The following is an 18828-nucleotide window of genomic DNA, read 5'->3' as shown; positions in this document are numbered from 1 at the left end:
ATGTAGATCTCTAAACACAGCTTTAAAAAAAGGTAAAGCCAAAAGTCATCCTCAACTGAGGTGAACATTATGCTTTTTCAGGTTAGTGGTAGAGCAATCGGCTTTGCTACGGCTCGCATTTAAAGGAGAATTCCACTCAGTAAGCGGGTATTTTTTTCTGATAAATTATGCTTTTCTAAAAACAAATACGCCCGAGTTTTGACTGAATTACCTCTTAGGACTTTTCGACAGTAATCCTTTTCAAATCCATGTAATCCCCCACAGACCCGCTCTTTCTACTCTGCTGTATACGCATGCGCACTAGTCCAAACACGGAACAGACGACAAAACTGTCATGGCCGCCACAGACTCGGATGAGTTGGGCCCTAATGACATCAGGCCATCTGCCTTTAAGCCTGAACATGATCAGGACAATTAGAGAATGGCGATTGGAAAGAAGACCCTGCCGGAGCCTCCGCTGGAGCTGGGACCGCCACAAAAGTAGAAGCGACATAGGACGGCCGCGGTGACCAGACGGAGGGTTCGCGGCTAGATCCTGGGGAGCTACACGAGGAATTCGATCCCCTCTATCTCATGAGGTCTGCACTCAGACTGCACTTATACGGTGACATAACCTTGGAATACAAGATGTCAGAGTGCCATTGAGCAATAGGTAAATGTTGTTACTTTGTTTCTGTCCGTTTTATTTTGCATATCTACTACATCGACCTGTGTGTCAGGACTCATGATAAGCTCACGAAAACGTGAGGCGGACTTTGCGACGTTCTTACCTGGGGTGCTGGCTGCATAGTAGTCGTACCACTGTATAACCCGATATATTACGTACCGAGAAGTTTTAAATAAGCTTTCTTGATGCATCTTGTGTGAAGATATGGACAGTAATTTTGTAATTACTTGCATTACTAAGGGTGAAAAGTCGGAAAATGTTACACAGTGTGGGAGGGGGGCTGTCAGTGCAATACCAAGATCTGAAAATTATCAGGCTAAACAAAAATGGCCAGATATTGTCTACATATTCACATAGATGTGTAGTAAGGATAAGGAAAATATTGTGCACATATTCAAATAGATGTGTAGTAAGGATAAGGGAAATATTATTTGGATGAATAAATCATAAAAAAGACAACATTCTCGTCCTTCTGCAGAGTACTTGTATTAATCTTGATACAAGAAAAAAACATGTAACATTACAATTTACATGCATTTTTTGTTTCTCTCAGGATCTTACGACACTGACAATTCACATGCTGGGTTCACAAACGACGCCTAGGAAGAACAGTGTGCCGTGTGGTTCTATTCTGTGTGGTCAGCAGGATAAGGCAGGCCTATCCATCTGAAGATGGGACATACATAGGTTTTCTTGAGGCAGATAAGTAGGTCACTAGGTGAGCAGAAGAGCATGTAGGTTTAGATATCATGGCCAAAATTGTATTTACAGAATTAGGACATTTTGCTGCTAAGATGTTTCGCCATCACCTGTCCAGTTGGTCTATAAATCAGTTTGTATTCTTCTAACTCAATACTGTAAGTATTAGAATTAGGGTGAGGGTTTAGCTGGTAAGTCAAAGAACAAACTTGATAACAGTCTTACATGTACACAGGGGTTTCCAAACTTCTAACAATGCATAACAGGTGTGTTTCAACCAAATATAAAAAACTGTCTAGTACCTGTATGTATTCATTTTTATATATTCATGGTTTATAGTTAAATTTATATGGCAGGCCGAATGGAAACCTTAGCTATTGTCCAAGTATCATTATTTCTACATTCCTTTGAACTAGTTGTACAGCAAGAAAGACATATACATGTATATTACAAGGATATACAATTATATTTCTGAATAATTTTTAAAAATGGCTTGTGTTTACATTTGAGACAGTATTGTTGGACACACATAAACTTGTGGTGGTTGTAAAATGGAATTTTTACTTCTGAGATATGTAGGCAGGACATTTATTAATAAAATGCTCCAATGGATATACAATTGGCAACTTGTCCTCATCAATCTAATAAACTTAACCTGTGACATATGACATCAGTATATTACTAAGTATCTACCAGGACCTATATTATGTAAACTACTGTTGACATGTTCATGTTACATGTTCAAGCATCAATATGTATAGTCTAGTATTTGCACATTTTATGTGTCTATAGCAGAGACAGCACCAGAATTTTCAAAACATTTCAAAACATAAACTACATATACATGTAGTTTAGTCATGTAAGGCATGTATGCTGAAAAAAATCAGTACAAAAATTAGGAAAAAAATTAAATTGACTACAGAATGATTGAGCATATAAAGGGGCTGGCTTATGGTCTTCAAAACTTGTTTGGTACTGCGCAAAAGCTGCCTGTTTGTCTGGCCTGGGAATGTGGGCAATGTTAGGGGGGTAAGTCTGGCTTTGGGAGCACCTGGTCCCCCCAGTACTCATTGGACTCCCGGCGCCTGTGCACGACAGCCTCCAACAGCATCCTTCTGAAAGTGTAGTCCTTCTCGTAGATGTTCTTCACCACATCATCCCTTTGCCTTTTGCTGTAGCCCAGAAGCCACTTTAGATCACCTGCAGAGAGAATGTATTCTGAAGTCAACTACATCTTTGTGATTCGTAGAGTTAATTCATTGATACAGAGGTGCCAAAATAATGCTAAGCCGGCAATTTTCCTTCACATTAAAAAGAAAAATCATGAAGATGTACGATTGTACACTACTTGTATTATACAGCTTGACATTTTGTCCAAAAAACAAAGAACATTATTATATTACTTGTTTAGTTAGCCATAGAATTTCAAAGTCACTCTAAGAAAAGGTTTATAATTCATTGTTTACTATTCTATGCTATGCATACAAAAATATTTCTGTACACTTACATATTTACGTTACTGGTTAGGTGCACCGGTACCAGTGCAGTAATTATCCAAACAATGAATGTCAGGCTCTGCTTGTATCATACACTTTTTTTCCCTCTTTTTTACCATAAGAAGTAATCTTACCAATGACACACAATATGACAGCCGAGCCCTAGATAAAATTCAATGTTGTCATTGCAAGAAGTAAGTGTCCATAGATGAGAACAAGCTAGAGATGTTACATCATTTTCTACATTATATAAATTATACTAAAAAAAAACACTACCTTTTGTCTTGGGCGTTTCCCTGGGCTTTTCCTTGGATTTTCTTTCCTTGGCGTCCTTACCATTTCTATCAAAAAAACAAAATGACAGTAATGTATTTACTGAAAATATACGTATCAATCATGAAATCATTAAGACAGACATTCTGCGTCATATAGATATAGATAGATACATAGTTTATGTAATCAGAGTACAAATGGAAGTCATATGTTGACCTGAAATAAGCCAGATCAAATGAATCATGGCGGTGTCTGTTAGTGTGGCCAACCTCAGACACAATTTCTCACAAACTCTATAACTATAAGCTTGAAAGCTTATAGAGTTTGCGAGAAATTGTGTCAAGCTATATGATTGTTAAAACAATCATAAAGCTTGACTATCATATATCCTGGAATGTACACAAAAATTTTGAAGTCTAATACAGAGATTCTGGTACTTGAGAAGTTAAGTAAGGAGTTGAATTTAGACCAGACCAAATGTCAATAACAAAAAAAATGGAGTCCATGACAAATCAGCACGTCTGCTTGCATAGCCCATTTCTGGCCCTAATTTCTCGCTAACGGTTGATGTGCCTAGCTAACGGAAGCAGTCGAGTGACTATCATATATCCAGGAATGTACAGAAAAAGTTTGAAGTCGCTAAGGTCTTGGAATCTAGAGATCTTGGCACTTTAGTGTGGAGTTGAATGTAGGTCACCATTATGTAAACATCCAGGCAAAATGGCGTCGATTAGAAATGAGCCATCTTCTGGCCCGAATTTCTCGCCATCGGTTGACTCTATAAGCTAACGAAAGCAGTCGAATGACTATCATATATTCAGGAATGTACGCAAAAAGTTTGAAGTCGCTCACATCTTGGAATACAGATATTTTGACACTTTAGAGTGGAGTTGAATGTAGGTCACCATTATGGCAGGCGAAATGGCGTCGCTGAGAACTGAACCATCTTCTTGCCCGAATTTCTCGCTACCGGTTGTTCCGATAAGCTAACCAAAAATAGCCGAGTGACTATCATATATTCAGGAATGTACACACAAAGTCTGAAGTCGCTGGTGTTTGGGAGGACAGAGATCTGGGCACTATAGTGAGGAGCTTTTTGTAGGTCCAATACCCAGGCAAAATGGCGTCGATGATAGCTGAGCCATCTTCTGGCCCGAATTTCTCGCTAACGGTTAATCTGATACGCTAACGAAAATAGCCGAGTGACTATCATATATTCAGGAATGTACACACAAATTCTGAAGTCGCTGGTGTTATGGAGGACAGAGATTTTGGCACTATAGTGAGGAGCCTTTTGTAGGTCCCATACCCAGGTAAAAATGGCGTCGATGATAACTGAGCCATCTTCTGGCCCGAATTTCTAGCTAACAGTTCATTTGATACGCTAAAAAAAAACAGCCGAGTGACTATCATATATTCAGGAATGTACACAACAAGTTTGAAGTCCAGCGGCTCTTAGAATACAGAGATTTTGGCATCCTTAAAAATACCTTTTTGCTATCTAAAAATTATGGCTACTTGTATGCGTGTAGAAAATACTACAGACGGACAACAACAACAACAACAACATAAAATCGAAAAGCGCTGGCCTGGCAGCTCTGATAGCGATTGTGCACACACATTTAGTCTACTCAAAAAGGTATTCCTAAACTTCATAGCATCGTCATTTATACCAGTACCAACCTGTTTTCTTATGGGAGTCCATCCTGGCAAGCCCTCCCTCCATGTTGGCAAGTCCTCTCTCACTAGCGTACCGCGCATTGAACTCTGGGATTGTTGGATGGGTCCTCGGGGGGTTTCATGCCTTGATCACTATAATGTAGCGCCTTGCGTTCAGGCTTCCACTTATGGTAAATTTTACAAGACAAACTAGATCCAAGGATAACAATTCATTCCCAGAGGAATGACGATTCCCGCTTACAGAGTGGAATACTCCTTTAAGCCAAGCACACCGAGTCTCCCATACTCTTGTTGGGTTATTTATTAGGTTTGACACTTGAGGCTTACGCCTGAAGCTCCCTCATATACACGGGTCCGCCAGCTTTACGTCACCATCTGAAATGGTCCAAGCTGGGGCCGACCCTACGATTGAACTCCGGCCAACGGATCCAGATGGCCAAGCAGCGAGCTTGCATTACCGCTTGCACCATGTGAATTTACACACACAAATTACAATTCCAGCTTTGCAATGATGTTACATGTAAGGGTAAAACACACACATAACTTTTAGGACTCTGTCATAGCCTGACTGAAAATCCTGCAATAAAGACAATGCAGTGATAAAGGCAATCCACTAAGATGGACCTTACCTTCTGGTTGTTTGTCACCAGGGGTGATAGAACGGACAAAGTCCTCTGGAGTCATGTAGATTTCATGGTGCCCCTCCTCATCGTAGACTTTAAGGGTGGCAAAGTAGCGGAAAATCTTGTCAGGAGTGGAGTAAGCACGGATTCTGTTCTCGTACTCAATCACCTAGGACAAGAAATTAGCACACGGAAAAGTGTCCATTCAGCAATATATTCTAAGTCATATTCTAAACAAATGTTGTAAATACATATACATGTGTACATTCATTTTCACTGGTACTTAATTTTGCGGTAGAAGGAGAAAAAAGGTTTCGCTGTGTTTGCTGTTGAAACAATTCTGTATTACAGTGTAGTACTACATTGGAAATGCATAGTCGCAGTGTACATGAAACTACCTGAATTTTTTTTTTGTACATGTATACTGCCTTGTCGGTGGTCCTGTTTTGAATTCTGTAAAAACAGTTATTTTTACAGGGACTTAATTATTTCACATTGGAAGGGGAGAGAAGGTTTTTTTCAGTGTTTTAAGTTTGCAGTTGTAACAATTCTACAATACAGACTGTAATAATACAATGGAAATGCATAGTCGTGGTGTCATAAATTTGCAGTGTCACATAGGTCACGTAAAAATAGAAACCACCAAACATTATAAGATTTACAGTCAATTGATGTAGCCTAAGATTAAGAATAACAAACTTCACATGAAAATTCCATGCTCTCTCTTAAACTCAATACACTGCAAAATACTTTCCACTTGGATAGCAATTTATCAAATAGAGGAGGACAGCCAACAGTAAGAAAGGTGTTGACAAAACCAATTGATCTGTGGGGATTTAGAGTAAGACCTTTGAAGATTTACCACCTCCAATGGTGTCTAATCCCCTCTGCTAGCCCCGCTACATGCATGCCAAAACAGTCTCCTAGCTTGAGTGATATCCCGATGACATAAAACGTGGGCGGAATAAGCATGGCCTTCATTAACACCGTATGTGGTTATGTTCGATCAAAGCACCGTCCCGGGCAGGCGTTGTGGAAAGAAACGTGATTACACGTACGGCCCTGGAATATCTGCACACGTATGAAAGCCACTATGACTGATAAGGGGTCATCCCCTCAAAAACAGGCTCCTGGCCTGAAAGGTCAAAATGTAGGGAAAAGAATTGATTTTTTTTGTCACAGTGGCCAAATATAGACCTTTAAGCTGGCGTAATGCGCCATCTTTGTAGTTTCAAAGTAGATTTTCTGGTCTTGTCTTCACATATAATACGATAAATTGATCTCATCCAATTCAAGACACTAAACCTAATACAATTCATGCTGTGTTGGGCTCGAAATACAATCTTTTTAATGACGTGTTCCCTTTTACTGTTCCCTGCAATATGTAAGTCTTTAAGCGGACCATGAATATTTTTAGCCTACAAACTTGCAAGTTGTACATATTTTTTCTGCAATGTTTTTACTTCATCTGCTAAAACCACAGCATACAGGTGGGTATTCTGCTGTATAGTGAGGGAGGTGTTGTGCTGTAGAAACTACTATATTTGGACTGCTTATCACATTGGTGTAAGAATTTTTAATGGTTTCATTTTTGACAGAGGATGTCCCTATAGCTCAATTGGTAGCAGCCTTACAGTTGAGCTCCTGGTTCAAATCAGTTGGTAACTGGGAGACCCCCGGTTCAATCCTGGGAAGGGCAGCTTGGTTGGAGCTGCACCTGGCTTTCGGAAGGGACATACAAAATGTAAAGTGGGGGACCCGTGTTCGAGGAGGTGCCTCAAGCATTCAAACCTGGGATGGACTAGCCTCCCTGTAAAAACATACCCTGCTACAGAAACAGCAAGGAATTTGGAAACTAACTATATCCTGTGCCACTAGGCACTGCAAGGGTCTGAAGGAACGAACAGAACATTGTTCACAGACCAGTGATTGAGAACTTAAATCATTCCCCCACTTTAAGGATTTGTGCATAGAAAATTTCTCAGTTTTCCTGATTGTAAACAAAACATTAAATGTAACTGGCTGCAGATGCCAGTATCTGTACCCCTCAGTTTTATTTTTAGGACATGACATGTGTTCGGTGGGATGGGTCCTTATTTCTATTTTTAAGACGTATGACTCACCCTCCTGTCCCGGAAGCCGGGTCCTTTCTTCTTCTTCTTCTTGACCTCGCCCTCCCCCTCCCCCTCCTCTTCCGTGTCCACGACATCGATCTCCTTTCCCTCCGCGTGGGCCACCGACACGCTCTCCACCGCCCGCAACTGCCTGTGTGTAACGACATAATGTTTAATGTACGGGCACATTTACCTGATTAGCTCCACCTGACTGATGTTACCGCCATGAAATTGTGACGGCGATAGATTTACCAGAAACTTAACACTCACGTCAAGACAAGTCAAGACTTGACGTTACAGTAAACTCATTTAATTTTGCGGTGGTTTTATTTTGCAATATTAGGGAAAAAGAGGTTTTTCATGGTGCTTTAGATTGGTGGTTGAATATTTCTGTGGAACGATAATTATTTGCGGCGCCCTGAATTTGCTGTGGAGATGTAACTGACAAAACAAAAAGCAGCATTAACAATGATTGCATTGGCAGCAGTGTTAGAAACATCATTTGTTAATTTTGAAGGACTTTCCAAATGTAAAGAAAGCCCCTTTGACAACTATAAGATCAAATTACATGATAATATGATATAATATACTCTGTATAAAATGATGGGCAAAGAAAATTTATAGAGTAATAGTACTGGTGATATAATGTTATGGCCAACATCTGCATAATAGATGCTAAACCTTTAAAAGGTATCATTTTGCATTGAGAGATTATTCAGGCACGCCCTATAATAATAGGTGCTTCAATGGCTCTATATTCCCTTGACTATTATTTTTTCGGACCACACTCTTATAATTAGCACCTGTCACAAATATTATAATTCATATGACAGATTGCGAGCAGCAAATTGAGGAAATTCCTGAGACATACTTAATCAAACAGGACTCATTTAAAATTCACTTGTTTCATAATGAAAATGGTTGTCTGCAATTAATTTTCCTTCACGAAAATCATATTTATTTATTTATTGTCAAATGCAACAGTACACACTGACTCTCAAGGCAGCATACATGTAGCTGATATTGGAGAGTCGACATGTATGGACAGACAGATACATAAATATGAAAATCATACGAATATCATATGACGAAAAAATCTTATTCCGTGATGTACCTTTTCTTAGCTTCCCTTACTTATCCATGTAACAATGTTGTGTATGTAATGAAGGGTGTAATATGATCCTTCTGCACACGACTTCTCGTCAACAACCTTGTGGCTGTCCATGTTGTATACCCAGGCGGCTGGCTGCTATTTACAGCACAGCTAACTAAGGAAACATTATTAGCCTCCAACAGGCTCCTGTGGCGGCTAAAAAAACAGTGAAAGTTGACGGGAATAGGCTTTCTCTTCTTGACGAGTTAGCCATTAATCAAAGTTCCTTGTAACCAACTGGTTATATAACCCCTCTGGCAGATTGTATTGCTAAATTTGGCGACATTTGAGGGTATTTTTCAGCCGCCACAGAAGTCTGTTGGAGACTACAACATGTTACAGATTACTTGTAGGCCTAGTCGGGATGCTGTAGCATACTTGAAATATGGGGAATAACTGACGTGTTGACTGAAATCTCTTTAAGTGTGATGATTGGGCATCTCCAAGGAAATGAACACAACTACATTTGTACATGTAAACTGAGCTTAACCTTATTAAATTACAGTAGGCTCTATTACAGAGTATTACAGAGACACGTTTGTGTAAGACTGTTATCTAATTTATCATTACAGGACTGTAATAATTATAGTAATTCCCTGTGGTATTGCCTCCCAAACCATTGGGGAAAGGCAAGGAAATGTCTTGTTTGGAAATCCTAATACCTTTATATTTTCGCCCAACCTAGCTAAGTATAGGTCACGAAAATGACATGTTTACAAACATGTCTAGACAATTAGTATATACAATGTATATAAAATTGGCTTCTTCTCGCTTCTTGATAATAGTGAAAATGTACAATTGTATGTTTAGCTATAGTCGCTTTATCAAAATGATGAGTGAATGGTCTGTTGCCATACAATTTAATTGTCCTAGGATTTTCACCGAGTCTACAACAAAATTGACAGTTGACAAATGTCTACATTTCCTGTCCCGTCCAGACAGATGAATTTTTGTATGGCACATCCTTGACCCTCACAAGAATGTCGTCAATTTGCTGTGACAGTCATAAACTATCCGTATGATAAATATGACAGAGCCTGCACAAAAGCCTCTTCCGTACATCCCCAACCCTGTCATTTGCTGTTAATGTTGAGAAATACACTCAAGATTGATAATATGTCCCCAGTTGTGGCATTCCATCGGAATAAAGTACTTCATGCTGCCTTAAATCCTACGGTTTAATGCCTATCCAATATGGCATAAGGGCCATAAATGGAAGAGGATAGTGATACATATCAGCCAATAAGAGGGTGGAAAATCAGCCTTCAACTGAAGGATTGTATAATCTATTCCATGTCCATGGTAACAAATCTTATCATTAATCGTTACATATCTAATTGTCTGCAATCTGGTTTTATTGATAAAAGTGAGCAAAACATTGTATACAAAACGGTTAACCTTCAATTAAAGAGATATCTTTAAGAAATAATTTTTACTGCCTTTTTTGTAGTTCTACATGTAGTTCTTAATCTATAGTTATTTCCACTTGATAAATTTACAAGACAATATACTCAATTAATCTAGCCATATTTAATTGTCTGCTGTCTAGTTTTATCTAAGCGAGCAAAAGATTGTATACAAAACGGTTTACTTCAATCAAAGTGATATCTTTAAAAAGACAATTTTTACTGCCTTTTTGTATTGCCTTATCTATTTCTACTTGATAAATTTACAAGACCACACGCAGTTCCGGAAGTAAGTATTGACTGAGTTGATTTTCTGTCGTAAGGGTCAGAATTGATTTCTTTACCAGGTTGTGACTTCATGGTAAGGAAACAGCTATAGGGTTCTCTATCTTGATAAACCACGGATATATATCAAGGTCCAATTTCAAGGTAAGGCCACAGCAAGTAATTTTAATGGATGACATCAGCGCAATCATTAATGTTTGCCTGATTTTGAAATACTGTAAATGCAGAAATGTTCACGGGGATTTGATTTCGCTTTAGGGAGAAAATGGAGTGTGCGCAGTTTAAGTTTTGATTGACAGTACTCTATGACTAATTATGGAAATATATAATTGTGAAACCACAGACAGACCAAAAAACAATACCTCCCCATGAATTAATAGCCTCTTCCATTGACCCAATGACCTGGAATGTCTGTCATGTCTGATAAATGACTAGTTCTACCACCTCTGAACTCAACTTCCTGTCACTCCTGCAAGCATCAATTTGTGGTGATACCATCTTCCGACTCACTTTCTGCTACTCTACTGACAGTGCATTCAAAATAATACAAGAAATTACAAATATGTACATTGGTACATACGAAATCATAAACATCCAGACAAACAGAAAACAAAACCTCTATACACAGAAGCAAAAATGGTATGCAAAAAAAGCAGAACCATATACTGTATCTGCTACATGTACATCAGCCTTGAGCCATCCACCCCTTTTATTTTGAGGGGCATTCACTTTACACTCCACCTAGTCACGATTCCCCTCCAGCATCAAACGACACGGCTCACTGACTTTGTCAATATGTTACAGAATAAAGGATGGTGGAAAATCTGCATATAGATCGGGTCTTTCATGTTGATGAAGCCAGATCAATAGCTACATGAACGATGACCTGAATATATGCAATATTAAATGAAAGAACCAAGATATGCACATTAACAAATTCATTTGCTGTTTTTTAAGATTATGTGGCCAAATAATCAATGAATGATCACTTTTGATGGTTTGAATAACAGAATTTTGCATATTCAAAATAATTTTTACGACACACCTTTAACCGCATTACCTGCAGAAACTTGGAACGATATATTGCTTGGAGCGACTGCTATCAAGAGCAAGCCATTTTGAACTAGGCTGAAAGCAATATGAGCTACAGACCATGCAATAAGGTGAAAAGCGTAAAAATGATGTTTTCACGCGTGCACCGCCTGTGGGCATATTTTGATCCACGCAGGGTGATTGTGGATTACACGGGTGATGTAAATTTCATGGCTTGTCGGAGAAAATTAGACCTGTCAGATCAGAGTGTCTTCACCAAAGTCACGCTCTTACCTTCAGGCACTACAACTACTGATAAGGCGGACCAATCCTTTTTAACTATGGGGGGAGGCCATACATGCATGAATAAACCACTGTAGACTACAGTAGAGCCACAGGCTTCCATATATACAAGTGCAGGTATATGTACAACACAAGATGTCGGCCTGCACATTTTGTGTTGTATCATTCAAGACAAATTTATACGTGATTACAGTGTAGAAGCATGTCACCAGAACGTAATGTGTATACGGCAATTAGCCTGCTATCTAAACCTATTATAACTGCCGAATCTGTTTTGTATTCTTTGGTCAACGTTGCATCAGAGTAACAGCCGTTGCATAAAAATATGTCTTTGGACACAACTAAATGAATCTATATGTGAGATATTAACTTTAAATACGCAAACACGACCTTAAACGCTTACGTACTGGCGACGTGCTTAGTGTAGAGGGAGAAGACATGATAGCATTCATACAAAAGATCAGATTACAGCTGGAGGCTTTGCTTTAATGGTTTGTGTGTTTTTCCTTGAGAAAAGCACTAAGAAATTTAGTAACTTTTATCCATATTGTCAAAAAAAAAGGTCTAGAAACATGTAACAGAATATTGGATACTGGATATTGTACAAGACAAGAACCTTGATTAACGATTACTTTTATCTTTACATTTGGATGTGATCCACATCTTTCACATTAACAGTTTGCAGTGCTCCCATCTCTTCTACTGGCCTGGTAAATGGTACTACTTTGTGGGTAAAGTAGGTAGATAATGCTATTTTGTATCGGTCAAGGAAAACCATTTTAAGACGAAAAGAGGAATATTTTTCTACATTTGCTGGAAAGTGATGACTTTTTTCTTTACTCTCCCAAAACGTTAGCCTCCTTTTCAGGCCTTCTGGGCGGCGCCGGTGTTTATTTTTTTTTGGGGGGGAGCGCTGATTCTCAATTTTAAACTTATCTGGGCAGGGTTTTTATCTGGCAATACGATTTCTCCAGCTTAAGACCTTGGCCCTGATACGTTGAAAATTGGGAATTAGCGCTCCCCAAAAAAATTAATGCCGGCCCCGCCCAGAAGGCCTGGAAAGGAGGATACAAGAAAGTTACCAACGGTTGCCAGAATGACGTAAATTTTCTGTCGTAAACCTTTTGTGACGAATATGACCGGGTCCTAACAGCCACCATCTGTTCCCACGAGAAGATATATCACCATTCCCTTTTACATTAGCTACTCCCCACTCCACTCCTGTCGGTGTCACCATAATGAAACTGCCTCTCTAATCTCATCACTTTGGTCCTTGGGATTTGTCCAACTCAAACATCAATCAAGACTAGACCATAACAGGGTTACTGCATTTGTCAATCTCAATACCGTTAATGTTGAGGCTTTTGGGCGTGGGTGTGTTGAGTAGATAAAGGCACTAGCTAGGAGAGCAAGGAATGACGTCTTCACTCAGTGCTTGCCTGTGGGAACTGATGCTGGGACCTTGTGGGTCCCAGTCCTTTATTCATAACACATGTCTGGTGTCTCTGACCACCAATGGAGAGATTCCTGTCGTTACAACCAGCGTTACAACTAAAACATCTTGCACCATCTAGATGTGCAGTCAGCACTCTTCCCCCTCTATGTGTGTGTATCTGTGTGCATTTCACAGTCTGCCATAACTACGATGTGAAGTGGATTCTAAGGTTTTCAATTGTTGTGCTTGATCAAAGTCAAGCTTTCAAAGATACGTCCAAACAGATTTCTAACCCAACGTCCCCCGGTATAATGCACTGGAGTATATCGTAACTATGCATACCTGGGGGGTGCTGCACTAGAGATTTCTCAAACCCACTGTTTTTCAAAGAGAAAGAGGTAGATTTATGTAACCATGCGGAATAATGTTGATGGAAGTTGCACATACTAAATATTCTTCACCCAAATACAGGTATTGTATATCTAGACCTCTGGTCAGCTTTTCTTTTGTATCAAGGGAAAAATGAGCAAAGCAGCCATAATGAGATCCATCTCTGTCATCTGTTTTAATTTCATCTAACCTGTTTTCTTTTATTTCCCCCGGGGGCCCTTTCCTTCATTTAATGTATGAATTTGAAAAAATGTTCCAGTCAAACCTAATTTTTGAGAGCTGTACTATTGATTGCTGGCTGCTATAGTGGATCAGTGTCAAATTGAAGGGGCTGATTTGAAACACCCATCGCTGTATATCACATTAGAGCTCCTGATTCAAATTAGTTAGTAACTGGGAGACGCTGGTTCGAATCCAGGGAAGGGCATCCTGGTTGGAGCTGCATTTGTCTTTCAGAAGGGACGTCGAGTAAAAGGCACAGCAACTGCCTCATTGAGTCATTACTCAGATGGATACCTACGACTGTACTTCAGATGAATATAAATATGCTACTTTCAATTCCATAAAACAACTGAAACAAACCAATCGCCTTAATTGGCAAAATGTACTGGAAAAGACAGCTTGCCTCCACAAATCCATATTGATTTCTATTTTCACTCCTGATAAAAATCAATGTTGCATGAGATGATTATGAACCAGACAAAATTCAAGGCAGCCACATAAAAAAAGAAAGTTAGACACACAATATGGTAAACCATTGAGTGTGATAGTATCTTTTACCTGCAACATGTACGCTAGAGAGATACTATATGTATGTACTAGACACTGGAAGGAAAAAGTTTCCAGACTTTTGGACGGGTGAATTCCGAGCCTTACTAACGAGACAGGGAATATTGGACACACCCATCCATTAGATTGTCACACTGATGAGCATTTAGTCAATGGACCACACTGATGGAATTGTTGGCAGCAGGACAACTTCTCAACACAGGCCAGCTCGAAATATGTTTTGGGGAATAGGTATACCAGGCTATTAGCTAGCAGGGTGTCAGGGCGTCTTCTGGACGCCCTACACTAAGAAAAGAAAGAAATTAGACGCCCTCCTTTTTCACCCAACAAACCTGGCTGGCTTCTGTTGGAATGGACCAACTAGGGCTATACCAATACACACTGGCCATGGGTCTATACTACATATACTAGGCCAGGCTATTAGCTAGCAGGGCGTCAGGGCGTCTTCTGGATGCCCTACACTAAGAATTTAGACGTCCTCTTTTTGCAGGGTACACTCAAAGGACACCCTGTTTCCCTGGTAATTACATACACGTGTACATGTACATGTACCCTCCCCCAACACACACACACACAACACACATATACAATCATGTAGTATACACAAGTTGGCACTGTTGTTTTTTCCTCATACCAGAAACTGGGACAGCAGATAAATCAATTGACATGCAAAGCTACTGGGTAATCCATAGAGCCCATTGGGGAAATCTGGTACCCCACCCACTTTCAACTTCATTACCTTCACCAAGAAGGTTATGTTTTTGGGAGCGTCTGTCTGTCTGTCTGTCTGTCTCTGTGTGTACGAGATAACTCGAGAATGCCTGGGTGGATTGTCTTGATATTTGGTATGTGGATGTAAGGTCTTGAGTGTCATCCTATATATGTTGTTACACTGTAGTTCCAGGCTCTCCCTTTGTGAAAAGCCTGGAACTGACTAGGATGACACTTAGGCTAGGTCTTGATGAGACCTCAAAATGATTAGATTTCGGGGCCTCTAGCAGCTCGCAGCTCGCTCAACGTCAGATTAAGGAGATATTTATAGAAACTTCGGTAAAACTCCACTAAGTTAAGAGTGCAGACAGATCGATTGTCTGTCGATATGTCGTGACCTGAGGCAGTGGGATGGAATTATCCCAATGGAGGGTGAACAATAACTACACATGGGCGAGCCGTGTGCAAACCAGTGGTCTGAAATCTAAATTAAGAACCTCCCTCCAATTTACTAATAGGCTATAAACCAATTTGTAGCAAATGTGAGTGGTCTACCCCTATTCAATCTGGCAATTCAAGTGCATAGGAGATTCAGAGTAACAATCGAACATTTGGAGTGCAACATAATTAATGGGTTGGCTACATGATTATGTACAAATGTAACACTGTACACTAGCAATTGTGGTACAACACAAGAAAATTGTTATATTTCTATAACAAATGTTTCAATATCTTTACATCAAAAACAACTTTTAGTGCAAAAATAAGGATGTCATGATAAAGGGGAAGTTTTTATTTTAGAGGGCAGGCAAGGCTTTTACTGTCATTGACAAGTTAAAATGTATGGTTTCTGTCATTGCAGTCCGAAAGTTAAGAGTCTAAATAAAATTTAGAAAATACTCACACCAAAAGTACATGTAATCAGCAATGTTCTATACATGTGTATATGAAGTATACCTGGATGTGGACAAATGTTTGAATTTCCCCAGTCAATATCAATATTAATGATTAAAAACATTAAACAACATATTCATACCTTCTCCAGTTCCATAACACAGTGCCGGCCACGGCCGCCACTCCTCCACCAATCAGAGCAGGTCTGAACCACAACCGCACCTCCCTGCCCGCAGAAGTTGATGCCAGTCGGCTGGGCGGTCCCCAGGCAAGACCCGTTACTCTATGTAGACCTCTCCTCAACATGGCTACGGTATTTCACTAGACGGATGGAAAAAATACATGTAACAACAATTGATAATCAGTGTTTCTTCTTGGAAAAAATTGCAAAGGGGAGCATTGTAAAGGAGCAGTGTCACCAAGGGTGGATGGTGTAAAAGGGTGATTCTCCCCTTCCATAGTGTGGGGTTTTAGAGAATTTCAAGTTGCAATGGGACATTCTAAGGCTTCCTGAGAGGCAAAATTACTGTCATACAGGTCACAGTTAAATACTGTGGCCATATGTAAGATTGTAACCAAGTAGCATCCGTGGTCAATCAGAATTTTGCGCTTGTCAGAGAATCTGCTTCCCAGGGATAAGGGGGCACTTGGTCATGACATGGGGGTGCAGCTTCCTTGTTCCTCTCTTTAAAAAAAACCCTGATGGCTGGAACTACAAACCACTTTTGGATGGATGTTGTCCCCAAAGACCAGGAAAAATGTAACACAACCTTGCACGAGACCTTAAGCAGTTGGCAAAGGATAGATAAGGATGGAGAGTCCTGCAAGGTTGGCTCAATAATTATGTGAGTTAGTCACTACTGAGTACTGAAACAAAGATGTAGAAAATGTTGATGACGGAAAATTATGACATACAGTCTGTAGTTCAAGTAGATTGGACTTAAGGAATGTTGCATTTGAAGGTCTGTCTTGGGTTTGGTGCTGAGAGTTTTCAAGATCAGAAGTTATCATACAAAACTGTCCTTCAAAAATGCATAACTTCCAAGATCATACATGCATGACCAAAAAATCTATCCAAAATTGATGACGGCATCTGTAAAAGAAATGTACATACATTGGCCATTACATTTACATTTTGACACATGTAGGATTTAAAGGAGAACAGCAAAGCTCTAGAGGCAAGTTTACTAATGTGGGAAAAGTATAATCTCAATGCAGATTATCACAGTTCCTCATCTGATCACATTTAATCTGTTTCTGCCCCCAAACATCTGCTTGCAGATTAGGAAAAGCAAGCTCCAAGCAGATGTTGGAATGGAAGATCGTGATGTTTTCTGGATGCAGAGGTTCTCTCACATGCATCCATCCTAAACAAGAGAAACACGGCAGGCAGAAACCGTTACAATCTTCTTGGAGATTAGCATACGGCACAGTCACCTGGAATCACCATATCTTGCGTCGAGCACCTAACCAACCCTGTCAATGATATATACGTCCTGTTGAAACTCAATAATGACTGTGGATTGCGACTTAAGTGTACCCTTATCTTACCCATTCAAGACCTTTGCCTGTGCCAATCACTTTTCATTCAACAACAGTGTTTCTAAAGCCCAGCTCTGGGATTTAGTTCTCCCAGGATTGATGAGTGTGACGTTATACTGCGACATTCCAGCGGCTTGCTACTGTGAAGGTGATTTGTTTACAGTAATATTCAGTGGGTGCTCCACAGGCTTTCCTGATGACATGACGTCCTATGTGTGGAGGTTTAAGGGATTTAACCTGATGTATAAGGGATCATATTTGACAAGCTTATGGCCAGATTAGAACAAAAGACCCCCAAAGGGAAACTCAGGTAAACAAAGAAACAAAAACATAATGTTGATGTGTTAATGATATTCACAAGCGCCATAGCTTCAACCTGTTTAAAAATTGGTTAAAAAGATAATATGTCATGGTGTTCAAATCAAATTAAAAAGCATCCTGTGGTGAAACTTGATGTTTTTTAATTGGCTAATTATTATAACAGGGCTCAAAATAGTGGGTACATCACTACATGTGCACCTTAAGGCAGTAGCATCAAACTTTATAATTATGTTTTGCTGACATTCAACTTCATTTTATGTGGTGCACCCAAAATTCTTTCTGTGCACCTAATTCTCTTGGTAGGGTGCACCAGTACTAGTGCACCTGTTTCCAAAAATGAATTTCGAGCCCTGCTAATGATACTGGTGACTTTGCCACGGCTTACGTTTTACGTCTTTAGGCCAAGTACACTGGGGAAGACAAGTCACTCCTATTCACAAGTGAAAAAAAATTGTTTTCTTTTTTGTTATTAAGATTGGTGTATTCATTAAAGTATAAAGTATCGTGTTTACTGCACTTGGTTGTGAAGAAATGGTTCAATCTTAAAGTTTCCATTATAACATTTGTTATCTCTTCATTTCGATATCTTAAGCATTTACATTCGCTCTATCTGATTCTTTTATGTGAAAGGAACTTGCTGCGTGCTGATAATCATTAATCATTTTGGTGGATATAGTTGATAATAATATTTCCAATGTTTCAGGGTTTAGTGTTTTACAGACCATGCGTGGTAATCTGTGCGTTATCCCTTTGGTCACGACTATGCAATTAAGTCTTTTGTGGCCTTATGACAATAACACATATTGATAACACTGTACAATCCCCACAGGAACTATGAGGCAAAAAATATGTGTGTTTAGTTTTTCGCTGGCATTACATACACACTTTCACATTCTACTCGTTCAAAAACTAGCTTTACGAAAGGTTGAGCTCACAGAGCCTTCGGGAAGATGACTCTTTCCACGGATGATAAGTCAACTTGACAAAGATTCAACCGTGAAATAATGCGTGAAAA

The 18828-nt window shown here is 39.6% G+C and overlaps 1 protein-coding gene and 2 long non-coding RNA genes across 7 annotated transcripts in view; 1 reads left to right on the top strand and 2 right to left on the bottom strand.

The window, feature by feature from the left end:
• The window catches only part of LOC136448290 (calcium uptake protein 1, mitochondrial-like), a 28554-nt gene that overhangs the window by 9425 nt on the left and 301 nt on the right, over positions 1 to 18828 (bottom strand). For all 5 annotated transcript variants that reach the window (XM_066447667.1, XM_066447669.1, XM_066447670.1 and 2 more), the window contains exons 2-4: positions 16093 to 16271; positions 7562 to 7703; positions 5445 to 5607 (exon numbers count right to left, since the gene is read on the bottom strand). In XM_066447667.1, the coding sequence (XP_066303764.1) occupies positions 5445 to 5607; positions 7562 to 7703; positions 16093 to 16256 (469 nt within the window). In that variant the 5' untranslated portion in view covers positions 16257 to 16271. The remainder of the gene's footprint in view (positions 1 to 5444; positions 5608 to 7561; positions 7704 to 16092; positions 16272 to 18828) is intronic.
• Positions 119 to 1479, top strand: LOC136448293 (uncharacterized). Its single transcript, XR_010757856.1, has 2 exons — positions 119 to 652; positions 1221 to 1479. It is a non-coding gene; the product is annotated as an uncharacterized lncRNA (long non-coding RNA).
• On the bottom strand, positions 1138 to 5048 carry LOC136448292 (uncharacterized). The gene is made up of 3 exons (XR_010757855.1): positions 4819 to 5048; positions 3139 to 3203; positions 1138 to 2566 (listed from the first exon to the last, which is right to left on the bottom strand). It is a non-coding gene; the product is annotated as an uncharacterized lncRNA (long non-coding RNA).

This window comes from Branchiostoma lanceolatum, chromosome 14 (genome assembly GCF_035083965.1).
Source record: "Branchiostoma lanceolatum isolate klBraLanc5 chromosome 14, klBraLanc5.hap2, whole genome shotgun sequence".
Lineage (NCBI taxonomy): Eukaryota > Metazoa > Chordata > Leptocardii > Amphioxiformes > Branchiostomatidae > Branchiostoma > Branchiostoma lanceolatum.
This window is presented reverse-complemented; position numbering and strand designations above follow the sequence as displayed.